Here is a 14976-nt window from a genome sequence, read left to right on the forward strand (position 1 = left end):
CCCCGAGGCCCAGGAAGGCAAAAAACAGAGCGCGGAGGGGGGGGCAGCCCCACCCGCCCTGCATTCCATTTTTTTTGCCTCCTGGGGCCTCAGGGAAGCCTCCTGGGCAAAGCAGTAAGACAGCGAGGGGGATCTTAGCACAGCTGATCGTCAGGAGGAAAACAAAATACCTTAAGGAATGACGGGGGGGGGAGAATGCAGTCAGCAATGTCAAGCATGCATGGTAAGGACTGACTCGGTGGGGAGGGGAGGAGCGGGAGGAGAGGAGCAGGGCCAGCCAGGGGCACGATTTGCCAGTTCTCCTAACTGCGCAGAATCGTAACAACCGGTTCTATAGAACAGGTCCAAAACGGTAGAATCCCACCCCTGGTTAAAACAATTAATCACTGAAGCAACTTGCCTCCAGAAATTGTGAATGCTCCTACACTGGAAGTTTTTAAGAAGAGATTGGGCAACCATTTATCTGAAATGGTATAGGGTTTCCTGTCTGAGCAGGGGGTTGGACTAGAAGACCTCCAAAGTCCCTTCCAACTCTTCTATTCTATTCTATTCTATTCTATTCTATTCTATTCTATTCTATTCTATTCTAAACAGAGCAGTAGATATTTTAAATATACTTTATACTATATCTTTTATATTTATTTTAGATATACTTTAAATATACTTCTAAAAAATGGAATCTGTAGTTGGCAGTCTAGATGGACATACAAAAGTTATTTGATATTGCAGTGGAAATTTTTGCAGCTGATGTTGGCCCAATATGGATTTACTGATAAACTTTACCAATTAAAAAGGTATCAGTTATTAAAATAGCAAACAAGTGAAAACTTTCCTTCCTTCACAAAACAGGGGGCCCAAGAAAGAATGAGAAGTATCCAACAAGCATTTTGTGCTCTGAAAATTGCTTTTTATTAGTCCCTCGTTTGAAACTAGAGTACTTGTTAGAGTTCTTGTGTTGGAACTTTTAACTTTCCTTCTAATAACATGTATTTCAGGTTCCACTTTTTCAAAGCACCCACCTTCCAGCTCCCTTGGCAGTTCCTTCCCTTGTAAAATATATGCAAAAATCATAAAAAGGCTTCACCATCAACTTGGATTTATAGAGAACTCTCATTTGCAAGTAAAGCTAAAGCTCTCATAGGAATTCATGTGTTGTAAACTCAACTAATAAATATTAATAACCAAAGGATAGATTTCCTCTTTGGAGTAACTGGTTCTTGTCCAGACTCCAGGCAATAACGTTAATCAAAACTCTTAGATTTTTTTTTTACTGTTAGTCTATTTCAGACTGCAATGAAGAATTTTAAATTAAATGTGGTATTCCAATCCTTCATCCAGGATTATTGCAAATAAAATTTTCCTCATCTTTTCCTTTTGTTCTATCTCATCAAGGATCAGAGGCATCCATGAAGTGGAAAGAAATGATGGAATGACTATTGTGCTATTGTGATTCAAGCTTTGGTCCCTTTGCAAATGCATGGTGACATCATGCACACCTACAATATGAGCAGATGTTGGATTACAATGGTGCAACACTCCTTTCATCATTTTGATAAAAGAATTGGAACCTGCAATAAAGGATATACTTTTATTGAGGATGTGCCTTATCTCTGTCTTCTTATATTTAATTTGATATTGAGACTATTGTTCAGGCCATAGAAATAAAGCCCTGGCATAAAGCCAGCTGGAATTGAACACAAAATTATTACTCCATGCTGATATCTTATTATTATGAAAATTGTATATTAGAATTCATTAATGCATTAAAAAAAAGTTTGGAAAGTTATGAAGTTACTCATTTAGCTGATTTAAGTATCATACATATCCTATAAACTCTTAAGATAGTTATGGAATTTTTACTTGGTGTCTAAACATGCTTAAATATTTCAACAGATTAATATTGATGTAGAAATATGGTAAAACAAAACAAAACACCACCCTCAGTGAGTTTACTGGATGGTAAAATTAGGCAGCTGATGGTCTCATTTGTCCAATAGTAGGTGGGATACTTATGCACAAACACATACATTGGCTCTTAATGAATGCTGGATATTACCCAAAGTTGACTCACCCTTCCATCCTTCCGAGGTCAGTAAAATGAGGACCCAGATTGTTAGGGCAATATGCTTGCTGACTCTGAAAACCTCTTAGAGAGGGCTCTAAAACACTATTAAGTAGTATGTAAGTCTAAGTGGTATTGCTATTACCACCTGCCACTTTTACACACCATCTACTAAGAAAGACTTGTGCAGACTGCAAAGGACTTCCCATTGTAAGGTCTCGGGTTCCACTCCCAATTCTGTATCTTTATGGGTGCCCTCCAGGGTTTTGAGAGGAATTCTTTGCACACATATCTGGATATTCATTTGACTATGTCTTTGAAATAGTCTTTGGCAACAAGTCAGTCTATTGAGCATGGTTGTGCCTACAGTGACTAGCAGCAGCTCAATTTGAGATCAGGGTTTTTCCCCAGCTCGTTCTCTACCCACTGGTATTGAACTTTGGACTTTTCCATGCAAAGCATCGTTTCTGCCACTGACCTATGGCTTTTCATTGACACTGTCCCATCCCCGAGCAAGGATTCTATTTCATCATGGAGATTCCATTACAATATAGATATTGTACATTTTATTATAATTGAACCAGATCATTGAATCTACAGCTTAACTCACAATCTAGAAAGAGAGAGAGAGAGAGAGAGAAGAGGAAGAGAAATATTTTCTACAACATATTTTGTTCCTGTTTGCTATCTCTTGCAGAGACTGCCGATGAATGCTAGGAAGACTGAACATTTTCCCTGATAAACCACCTTTTTCTGTTCATTACTGCTGGCTGGGTTTTGCTGTTATAGAAACTAGAAAGCCAGGGAGAATGCAATAATGGGGAGGAGCACTGTGGTTGCAGTCCTTGTTAACTTGGTTTGGAAATTGCTGTCCATTAATCAATGTTTAATATTGTCAAATTGGTCATAGAGTGCCAACCCACACAAAGGCTGTGTGTGATTTAATGGGAGAAGTTTTGACCAAACTCATTGCCTGCCCTCCTTCCCAAACACTTATAAAAACAATAAGAATATAAATTGTTGAACGCTAGACAGAACAGAACTCTGTTCTGCAAACAGACAAGCCTCAAGCCATATTTTTTAAAAATGGAGTCCGTTATTCCTTTCATCTTGTCAACCAAACCAGACTTTCTTTATGTTATAATTGTGCCTGGTAGTGCTTGATCTCCACAATCCCAGAGGTACTTGGTGTGCCATTTAAAAACAGAGATAAACAGAAGTCATTTTCCTTCAAAACATTTTCAAACTCAGACTGACTAAACAGGTTCAAAATAATAAAGGTTTCAGAACACAGGAAGAATTATTTGGCCAAAACCCATCAATTATACCCCATCCCCCAATATTTCTACCAGTGGTGGGATTCAAACTTTTTTACTACTGGTTCTGTGAGCGTGGCTTGGTGGGCATGACAGGGGAAAGATATTGTAAAATCTCCAGTCAGAGGTGGTATTTGCCGGTTCTCCGAACTAATCAAGATTTCCGTTACCAGTTCTCTAGAACTGGTCAGAACCTGCTAAATACCACCTTTGATTTCTACACTGAATTTCAAAATACTATTCTGGAGTCTAAAATTTGGCTATTAAAAGTTGAGGGCTCAGATTTGGTGGCTCTGGGCCTAAAAAATCTGGAGGATGATAACAGCCCATAAATTTGTATGACAAAAATTCTTTCAAAATGTCTGCCTTATTTTGGCTTTGGAATGGCTATAGGTCAGAATTAATTGTTCCAGTTTCTACAGGAACAACTTCTGGAGAGAAACCTTCAAACTAAATGGGATGATTTGCAGATTTCATATCTATGGAACAGGGAAAACCTAACCAACAGAGCAGTGTTTCTCAACTTCAACAGCTTTGAGCTTCAGCAACTTTAAAATATGTGGGCTTCAGCTCCCTGAATTTCCAGCAGGCTGGCTGTGGAATTTTGGGAGTCAAGTTCACACACTTCAAAGTTTCCGAGATTGAGAAATGCTGCAATAAAAAGTGCTTCCACAGATGTTATAGACCCATCATTTTATTTTTATTATGCTAACAAAGGATCTACCAATATTTCTGTTCCCCTATCTTGCATGTCTTCAGCTATTCAAATCAATTTGTTAGTCCTCATTGTGTCTTTTATTTTTTTAGAAATACCCTTTGACTTGATTGAAAAGGTTCTTAATAGATTTCAGTGGCTTGTCAAGGAAATCCTATAGATGCATGTAGAAAATGTGTAGAAAATCCTATAGGTGCATGTTTCTTTCCTGCCCTCATGGTAACTATAATGCCCTACAGCAGGTCCTCCAACCTCTGGGCCCCAGTGGGCTGTGATGTGTTTGCAACCGGGCCGTTGAAACAGTGGGCAAGTGTGGAGGTGCGCATATGCGTGAGCAGCAGGTGAGTGTGTGCATGTGTGCTCCATTTGCATGAGTGGCAGACGGGTGTGCACGCTGCTAGTGCAAATGGAGCTGTGGATATGCTAGCGCTTGCCAGCTGCTCGTGTGGACTCTCTCCCCCAGCTCTGCTGGTCCTCAAGACCGGAAAGATTTACGCCCATTTGGGCATTTTGCATTAAAGCTATCATTTGTGTACTGTAAACTGTACTGAGTTTTGACATGGTTTGCAAGGAAGGTACCTGGTTCTGCTCTAAATTACATTACTGCCAATTCCAGCACAGCTCACCTGTACGATTAGAAACTCTCAATCTCTCCCTTTCTCTTCTGGTTTTGTTTAGCTGATTGAAGAACTTGTCGTCCAAGTTCAACAGCTCGAGGTGTGTAGATTACTATTCATACAAAGTGCTTTTTTATACTACATCAAGCTGACAGTCCACCATTTCCAACAACCCTTGGGCTTTTTCGCCAGCTTGCTGTCATGGGGCAGAGGATAGTATCATCTGTCAGTTCAGATTATTTGTCCAGCTAGCTCTTCACTGTTTGCTCTCAGCAGCAGTTCTCCAAAGTATTAGGAAGGGAACAATCAAGAAATATCACTTGGACCTTTTCAACAAATATACCTGAAATCAATTTGGTTTCTGCAGGTGGCAGCATCTACCAGGAAATGCTTGGCATCTGTTATTAGTGACTATATTCAATAATCTCAGGGTGCAGCAATTAGGCTGTGGCTGGTTTTAGGCCCACAGAGGTGAACCCTCTTTTGAAAGCTAAAAATTCAGTATTCATCTCTGCATCCTTTTGAAGCCTTCCTTCCTTCCTTCCTTCCTTCCTTCCTTCCTTCCTTCCTTCCTTCCTTCCTTCCTTCCTTCCTTCCTTCCTTCCTTCCTTCCTTCCTTCCTTCTTCTCTATACATCCACCTCAATTTTTGACAGCTATCAGAGCTTTTCTTCCCCCATGAACATGACTGAATTATGCCCATTCCCACCCATCTCCATTTTGTCCAAATAAATTAAACCCCAAACTTCAGTTGGTACCAAAATTGAAATAAATATCTGCAAGAAATAAATTAAAAAGTCAACCCCAAGGAAGAATCTTCCGTGGCCTGTTTGTTAAGAAAACAAGAGCAAGAAATTAAAAAGTCCCCCTGCCTTTTCTTCCTTTTCCGGCATCCAAAGTTCTTTGCTGGAATTGAAATTTGTTCATTTGTTCTACTTATCTTATGGAATCATAGGTGCATTATATTCCTCTGGAGAATTCTTTCTACCTTTTATTGGTAGAAATTAAAGAATGAAATGAGAGCAATGTGCCTCTCCTCTGTGTAAGCAGCCACATATTTGAGTCCTCACCGGGAAAGATTTGAGCCACATCAAAATGTCTCATCCTATTTGAGTTTTTCATCCTTTCTGCTGAGCTGCATTTTCAAAGATAGCTTCATGGTTTTCCCTGGAGCACCCGGATCCCGCTTACAGAATTTCTGACTCCCCACTTAAGGTTTGGGCCCAAATTCATCAGGCTCTGGCCCGCGGGACACATCTAGCATCTCCAGGAATGCCAAGGTGAGTCCCTGAAGGGACCAGAGAAATGACAGAGACAAACCCTGGTGGAGGAATTAAGATGGGCCATGCCTGGAAAAAGGGGATGGAGACAGGGTTGGAGAGAAAGCTGGATTCATTCAGTTCATTCCTCAAAGTGGCTGGCAGGGAGTGCTCAAAATCCAGTGCTCTCAGAACTGCTTCGGCTGTTGTAGCTTGGACTGCGGCTCTGGGTGCGAGTCCGGCTCCTGCTGCTGCTGTAGCTGTCATAGCTGCGGCTGCGGCTGCGACTGTAGGAGTAGCTGGTAAGTGAGCTGGAAGAGGAAGGGCTGGGTCGATAGTAGGGGATTGGACGCTTCCGAGCACTGGGGGAAGAAAAAGAAAGAGTCTCATACCTTGGCAATAATAACAATAATATGAAGTGGATGGAACTGAATGGGGAGAGAGCGTTGGCTTTAGCACAGAGGACAGCTTTAAAAACTTGGAATGGAGGACAGCACTGATGATCATGATATCACCACATTAACTTTGAATTCTTAGGAGTGTTGTGTCAAGTCTGCTCACTTCCCATTCATTTTTTTAAACTGAAATTTCTTTTCTAAAATAAAGTCAGATGGGATATACAGCAGATAAATATGATCATACATAGAAGTCTTCTAAAGGAGTTTCAAATGTTCAGTTCATAATTTATTTATTTATTTTAATGCAAACAATGGAGAATAGAATCTGTAATTGTTTAAGATTAAACTACAAAGTTTGCAGATTTGTTCCTTTTTTATCTGGTGTGTACGGACTAAGTGGACTTGTAACTCCTCCTAAATACCTCCTCTTATTAAACTGGACTCCTCAGTGCTAAAGCTGCTGCCCCACCAGTAGTTAGTCCTGGATTAGCCAGCTAAAACAAACAAATGTGAAAGAATTAATAGTGTTTGTGATTTGCTGGAGACACTGGAGAATTAAAGCTGTAAAAAACAGAGGTTAGATGTTAGTTAGAAGCAGTCTTTTTTTCCTGGAAGCAGCCCTGCCTCACTCTAAAGAAGTATTATTTCCTGGCCAAAAGCCCACCCATAATCGTCCACATAATTAAAGTCCTAGGAGATGCAGTAGACTAATTATAAACATTGAATACAGTCCCAAGCCAGGATATATATATATAAGTTAAATATAATTTCAAGCCTGTTAATTTTGGCTGAAAGAATCACTGATCTAAATCACGGGATCTTGAATAAAGGCTCAGTAGAAACAGTTGGGAGTATCCTGGATCAGGCATGCTTTGATTGCATTGAATAAGACAATTAAAAGGGTGTATACTGAATATACTGGGAGTGGCATGAAATCAGTTAGATTGTTGGGTGTGCCCTTCTCTGGACATTAGTATGGGTGAAACTGCCTTCAGTCACTCCAATAAATCTTCAGATTCCTCCAGTTTCAGATAGCCTGGCACATGCACCTCAGCTCAGTGTCATTCTGAACTTTTTAGAATCCATTTGAGTTTTCCATTACTTTTTTGTGTGGCAGGCCAGTTTAGATATCCCTATAGATGATATACAAGGGATATCTTTATTCTGAATGTATCAAAGATTTCTACTAAAGCTAGGCTTACAGTACCTTTATGTTGCACAATGTTGAGAAATCAACTCTCTCTCTTGGGCTGGGCCCCAATTAATGGCTAATCAATGCTGCAAGATGTGCCCAAATTGCTTAGACAGCCTGGATATATATTAAATTGCCCCCAATTGCAATAGGAAGTCAATTAGTTGTTTTGTTCAACATAGATTTAGACCTAAGGAAATCATTTGATGCCTTGGGAATGTTTGGTATACAATAATGATTAAGGTATCAGGCTAGAAACCAGGAGACCGTGAGTTCTAGTCCTGCCTTAAACATGAAGCCAGGTGAGTGACCTTGGGCCAGTCATATCCTCTCAGCCCTAGGAAGAACGGCAAGTCACTTCTGAAATCTTTCCAAGAAAACTTCAGAAACTAATCCAGGCAGTCGCCAAATGTCAATACTGACTCATGTATCATCTTCAGCAATAGACATTTTCTTAAGAGAGTATTTTTCATATGAAAAAGGAGTGGAAGAGAAAATAATTCTTTATATCACTTCAAAACTTACCTCTGTTTTCAATATTTTGCCCTTACTGACTATGAACATAAACCAGTCAGAGATCATAGAATCAGCATTATGTTATAGTGCCAGATTTAATTTGACATGTGATAAAATCACACAGCCTGATCAGAAGGAGGGCCACGTTTCCTATTTTTTGAAATTCAAAACATTTCACCTTTTTGACAAATTGTCACTACAGTATGGAGATAGAGAAATTTCCCAGGAGGCAATTTTTAAAATATGTGAAAAATGTAGCCCTTTTTCCATCCAGTCCTCTAATCTTAGAGGACAAGAAAAAATCCCATTCTTCCCATCTGCAGCCAGATAAACTTCTCCTGATGTCGAAACGTGAAGGTGAAGCAATGCCCTGTGGAGAACATGAAATGTGTGAGGAAGATAGGAGGGTCTAGAAAGAAACCAGGCTGTTTCATCAACACCAAACCCATCTATAATTTCTTCATGCCATTAGATACCAATCAAAGCAACACTTGAACTATTAGATATACTCATCATCCTAGCTTCATTATTAATGAGAAAAGAGAGAAAGAGAGACGACAGGCAGACAGAAACAGAAGTGATAAAGCATAGCTCTACAAAGATTCACAAAGTGATGGATTCAAGGACACACAGCAGGTTTCTGATGGAAGGGAATGTTACCATGGTAACCCAGCCCTGCAGCTATGGGCTTCACTTGAAGTTTCTTCAGGAAGAACCTTGAAAGAGGATGGAAAAGGAGAGATTTGCATCTTTAACAGTGGGGACAGCAAAGCAGAAGACAGTAAGAACATGGGGAATTGGTAGGTGAAGGGAGTTACATTTGCACAAGAATAATAGAGCTCAGTTGCCTTTTAGATTTAACTAAAGGTTTTCATCAATCTACAAAGCTGAACCTCCTTCCAATAGTGAGCTTGAGGGAGTAGTGATTATTAAGGAAGTAATAAGGAAGTGGCTTTTAAATATTTTGCATTGTAGGCATCATGTATGCAGAAAAAGGTTAACTTGTGAATCAAAATATTTTATTTACTTATGTAAAAAAAATGTAAATCAATGTGCTACCCATCTGCCCAATAAGTTGACAGTGGCCAGCAGAGGTGGTATTCAGCAGGTTCTGACCAGTTCTGGAGAACCGGTAGCAGAAATTTTGAGTAGTTCAGAGAACTGGCCAATACTACCTCTGACTGGAGATTTTACAGTATCCTTCTCCTGCCACGCCCACCAAGCCACCCCCACAGAACCAGTAGCTGACTGGTCAGCTTATTATTTGATTAGAAAAACTCCCAAATTCCTTGATAATAACTTATGAGTTTGTACAGTGCTGGTGGCAATTGAAGAGAGGAAGAAGGGAGGAAGAAGAGGCAGAGAGGAGTGAAGTTAATTTTAAGGCACACTTCCCCAATCTGATGTCCTCCAACTATGCTGCAGTAAAAATCCCATTATCCTATCACATTGACTGAGGCAAATAGGATTTTCAGTCAGAGCGATCTGGAGTAGTCTGAGTTTGGAAAGGCAACTAAAGCAATTACATCAAACCAATATTGTGAATGAATGCATTAACTTTACATTTAACTTTAGTTTGAATCATGGTTTACTTCTATGTAATTTGGGAAAGAAAAAAAAAGAATGTGGAAGGAAGAAGGAAGGAGCAGACTGACTGACTCTCTGTAATAACCATCTTTGGAATGTGTCCCCCTGAATATGTTTCCTGTGTATTTTCTACACAGAAACACAACTGACAGGTTAATGCAGAAAGTCAAGGTCTATCAGACATTTCAGACCAAAGCTTTTAAGGCTGGTTTCTCAATCATAGCTGCTTGAAGATATGTGGACTTTTTCTTTTTTTAAGGAATAGTCAACTTAGTACAGATAGTCCTCGACTTACAACCATTCATTTAGCGACTGCACAATGTTACAACAGCACTGAAAAAAGTGATGTATGACAGATTCTCGCACTTATGATCAATGCAGCACCCCCAAATTACATCATTCAAATTCAGGTGCTTGGCGACCATTATGTATTTACTAGGGTTGTAGTGTACCAGGGTCATGTGGTCACAATTTGTGACCTTACCAGCTAACTTCCAATAATGCAAAGTCAATGGAGGAAGCTGAATTTACTTAACAACTATGTGATTCACTTAACTGATGTGATTCACTTAACAACTCTTGCAGAAAAGATCATACAATTGGGCACAACTCACTTAGCAGCTGCCCTGTTTAACAACAAAAAAATCTGGTCCTAATTGTGGTTATAAGTCAAAAACTATCTGTATGCCAGGCAAAGCAAAATCTTTTCTAGACAAAGAATTCAATAGGCATGCAGGACTCAAATACACGTGCAAATTGTGAACAAAGTCAGGTTGGGGCTGACTGGAGTTAGACATTATACCAGAGGCAAGTTCAAGAGAAGAGTGAAAAAAGATAAGCTTTAGTTATCTCTTCTGCTGGAAACTCTAACCTCCTTTACCCTAATAGATGTCTGAATGTATCTCAAGCCCCCAATGCCTCTTCTTCTTCCTCTGTAGATGCCTATGTTTCCAAGATACCTTTCAGAGATAAAAAGATTTTAAATGCTAGATAATTTAAATAAAAATGTTTCCATTAATGCCAATATTATCTGTATACCAGGAGTGGGATTCAAAGTTTAAATAACCAGTTCTGTGGGTGTGGCTTAGGTGGTGCACGTGGCTTGGTGGTCATGTGACTGGGTGGACATGGCTTGGTGGTCATGTTATTGGCTGGGCATGGCCAACTCAATATCACTCACATCGAGTCACGCCTCTCCTCGCCTGGCCTCTCATGACTGTGGGGATGCTGCAACAGTTGTAAGTGTGAAAAATGGTCATGTCACTTTTTTCAGTGCCATTGTAACTTTGAATGGTCCCTCCACACAAGCAAAGTACCAGCAAAGGAGGTGAAAATAACTCCAGAGAAGTTCCTGAGACAGGAAGTCTAGTCCTGCCAAGAATGTAATAAGGGTTAACGGAGAAGCAGTTTCTGTAAGCAACACCAGAATGTTTCCTTCCTGCCTTCCTTACAGGATTTGGCCAGTAATTTCTTCTAACAACCGGTTCTCTGAACTGCTTAGAATGTTTACAACCGGTTCTAGCGAATAGGTGCGAACTGATAGAAACCGACCCCTGCTGTATATATCATTATACAAATTTCTGAAATTATAAGACGGTAACATTTAGCTAAATTTCACAGTCATCTTTACTTGTTTTGTCTCAGTATGAGTTGAAGTTTAATTCTGAAACCATGCCTAAGGTTTATTTTTGGAATTCTTTCAATTTTATTTATTTATTTAATTTATTAATCAAATTTCTACACTGCCCATCTCACCTAAGTGACTAGGTGGTTTTCAAACATTTTATTAACGCTGAGATAATGTTCTGGCCTATCTTCTTTTTATGATGATTTTACTCTGTAGACTCTAACCCCAAACAGATAGAGATAAATTTGCCAATGCAAATTTCTTGGCTTAATTGTACTAGTTATTAATGTCAACTTTCTTCAATATAGTCTGTTTTTTATATAACTGCTATTGTTAGTATAATGTTTTCAGATGTGTATATTGGTTTTTTAGCTGCAGACTTTAGACTGAAGAATATTCATGTTGTCAATCTTTTAGGATATTTTTCTGTATGAAGCAGATCATGTAAATCTGTCTCCAGTGAAATCTGAGTGCTGGGCATATGCAGCATTGTTACCTCTGGAAAGTAGATGTTTGGAAAATACAGATCAAGGAATTTTTAAATCACTAGGTAGGACCAGATTTCTGAAAATTTCAGAGAATGCTTTAATTCTTCTGAAATCAGTTTGCATTTGCACACTTTACAAATTTTCAGACCAGCAATTATCTGCCATGGACTCTGCAAGCATTTTATTTTATTTTTGAAATTTTTTATTCTACATTCTGTTTGCAAAAGAATTTTATGAAACTCAAATGCTATTTTCCAAGATTTGCTGTAAATAACAAATTTTGGCCCCCATGTTCAGGGGCTTCCCATAGGAATGGAGAATCTAATATTTACCTAGTGATTCTTCTAGGCTCCATGAAACTTGGAGAATCACGCCTTCTCTTTCTGATGGGGGAATAGCTGCGGGAACGTCGCCGGGCACGGGTTGGTTCTGTGTCACTATGACGTGTTCGTGGCTCATTGTCCTTCTCTCTAGTAGTTAAAAAAAACACATTTACATGCTACTTCCATAAGTATTTAAGACACTCTGGACTTGAGGAGTTCAGGTTATGAGATTGTGGTCATCCTGGGCTATGCATTGTAGGTAAAATAATAATCGAGTTCCCACCAGGCCTATAAACAAACCCACACTGTAGCATGGATATAACATTTATTCTACATGTTTATGTACTGTCTATGTCCAAATGTCTCTCCTTGTTTATAAAATATTAATGTGAAAACAGCACTGCAAAAGGCAGATATTCTACTATTGCCTGAAAAAAAAATATTTCTGAAAAAATAAATAAATAAAACCAATATGTAAATATTGAATTATTTTATAAAAAAAGAGCAACTTTTACCCTAAATCAGGCAAAGCAGGCAGGCAGATTGAGTTGCTCACAGAATCACAGATTCATTCAGAGATCTATCTTTCTGCCATTGGCTACCTGAGTCTGCACTGAATAATAGAAGCTTCAGTCCTAAGGAAGGTTTGGCTCTGCTTAAGATCTAAAGATTAGCTAGAAAGCAAGAAAACCAACGATTTCCTGCTTTCTAGCTAATCTAAATCTTCGGCACAGCAGAACAGCTGATGGTCAGGAAAAAAAGAGGAAAAAATAGCAACTTAGCAGGCAAGTTTGCCAGGTAAGGAGTGAGTGGGCGGGGAGGGTTCCCGCAGGCCATGTGGGTAGCACAACCTTGTGTTCCTGAGCAGCCTGGATTAATTGCTTTGGGGGGTGCTCAGGGGGTGACATTTCTCTGTGGACCATCAATTTTTTTCATGGACCACTAGAGGGCCGCAGCCCACTGTTTGGCAACCACTGATCTAGTCCAACCCCCTGCCAAAGCGGGAGATCCTACACCATTACTGACAAATGGCAGTCCAATCTCTTCTTGAAAGTCTCAAGTGATGACGCTCCCACAACTTCTGAGGGCAAACTGTTCCATTGGTTGATTGGAATAAGCAGCTCATTACCGTTATTACCGTTAACTCCTTCCTAATATTTTTCAGAGTATATGCTTGATGTAGATTGTAGGGTGCTTCAGTTTTGCAAGATTCTATGTATAGGCGTAGAAAAATTAAAAAATCTGCTTGGAAGAAACATCACGCAACTTTCTTGGCTTTGAGGCCTCACACAGCCCTTAATTTCCAAACACCACCAGAACAGCAACAGGGTCTCTTCTTAAAGGACCATAACTCACACCAGATGAGCATGCAACTCACCAGGAAGGGCTCTGTTAAAAACTGCAATTACCACTGTTTTCTCCATTCTGCAAACTGAGAGGAACAGGACAGAGTAGACCAAATATATTTATATTTTGAACCAAGTATTATGTGTACAAGTATTAATTAATGGAAGAAGCATAACAAGAGTCTTGAATTTGTTCCTCAGTTTGTTGTGCACTCAAAATGCATAATTGTTAAAAGGAATGTACTTCAAATCATAGTATGAGCAAAGAAATTTTAAAAGCAATGAAAAGGTATGCATTAAAAATGATCCTAAAGTTCTTAGGCAAGACTATCACTTTCCCTATCTTGTTAGAAGTAGGGATTGCAGCCTCCATACCTGCTGCTTGTTGTTTTTTTCTGTGATCCCGATCGAGTCCTGCTGCGTCCAGCTCTCTTCTCCCGAGATCGGGATCGGGATTTTGATGGAGACTGACTAGAGCTCCAGGAACTGCTTCGAGATAGACTCCTCCTTCGTTCAGAATTGTGTCTGGAGTGTTTGACTGAAGTCGGAGAACAACTATGTGGTCTTCCCCGGTGGTGCCTCTCTTTTGCCCTAAAAGATGCAGTGGGTTAAGATTTAAAAGGCCGCAAGTTCAAATCCATGCAAAGGTATGGACACAAAATATGTTACCTTTTAAGGACCTAAGGAAAAGCCTATGAATTAGAATACAGATCAATCTAATTCGGCAGATACTCCCACTTCCTGTAGTTGCCACAGCAGTTCTCCTGACTTGCACCCTCAGCTGTTTTCACTTATTGAATCTGGAAGTTCAATTTTGTATTGGTCAAAAACAGCTGATAATCTAATTTTTAGTTATTCAGTATGTTACTCAAGTGCATTACACTTGCATATTTTCTCAGATGCTGTATGTGTCAGCAAAAAAAGAGATTGCTATTTAGATCTCTCTTTCCTAATCTGATGGTTTCATATATGCTGGGATGTTAATATCTCAAGATTTTCCATAGAAAATGTTGGTTGTTGGAGCCTCAACACATCTGAAAAGTACCAATTTGGCAAATTTGCATTACATTTGTTTTAGAAGAGATGCAAACCCGAATACAGATATCTTATTATCTGTACATGCCATTCGCTTCACTCATACTAAATGCTTTCCAAAGAACTGATATGAATTCTACTAACTTTGTGAACAGAATGGGATATCTTATTTAAATAAACCCTTAGATCATTAGAATGATCACCCAATGGCCACTGAATACTACTGTGGACTTCTTTCCCATGAAAGGAAAAGCCAGTTGTATTCTCTACCAATATCTTCCATAGAAAGACATGGGTGCCAGAAACAGGTATGGGAAGAAGGTGGACAATACGACCTGTGAACAGCTACTTCCTCTTTTGATTCTGCCTGTTTCCTTGATCTGAAGCAGGGGTGGGTTTCTACCAGTTCTGTCCACTCTGTAGAACCAGTAGCTCTGAAGAGCAGCAGACACAGAGAACCAGTTCTATGTCTGCTGATGTTTTGGCCCACCCACTC

At 39.5% G+C, this 14976-nt stretch overlaps 1 protein-coding gene across 3 annotated transcripts in view; it reads right to left on the reverse strand.

The window, feature by feature from the left end:
* Positions 1–890: 890 nt before the first annotated feature.
* Positions 891–14976, reverse strand: part of SRRM3 (serine/arginine repetitive matrix 3) — a 191172-nt gene continuing 177086 nt past the window's right edge. For all 3 annotated transcript variants that reach the window (XM_087927089.1, XM_087927100.1, XM_087927084.1), the window contains 3 exons: positions 13821–14036; positions 12109–12246; positions 891–6330 (listed from right to left, as the gene is read on the reverse strand). In XM_087927089.1, coding sequence (XP_087783215.1) covers positions 6141–6330; positions 12109–12246; positions 13821–14036 — 544 coding nt within the window. In that variant the 3' untranslated portion in view covers positions 891–6140. The remainder of the gene's footprint in view (positions 6331–12108; positions 12247–13820; positions 14037–14976) is intronic.

Source organism: Pseudonaja textilis, chromosome 1 (assembly GCF_049901715.1).
Source record: "Pseudonaja textilis isolate UNSWEBS1 chromosome 1, rPseTex1.2, whole genome shotgun sequence".
NCBI classification, from domain to species: domain Eukaryota; kingdom Metazoa; phylum Chordata; class Lepidosauria; order Squamata; family Elapidae; genus Pseudonaja; species Pseudonaja textilis.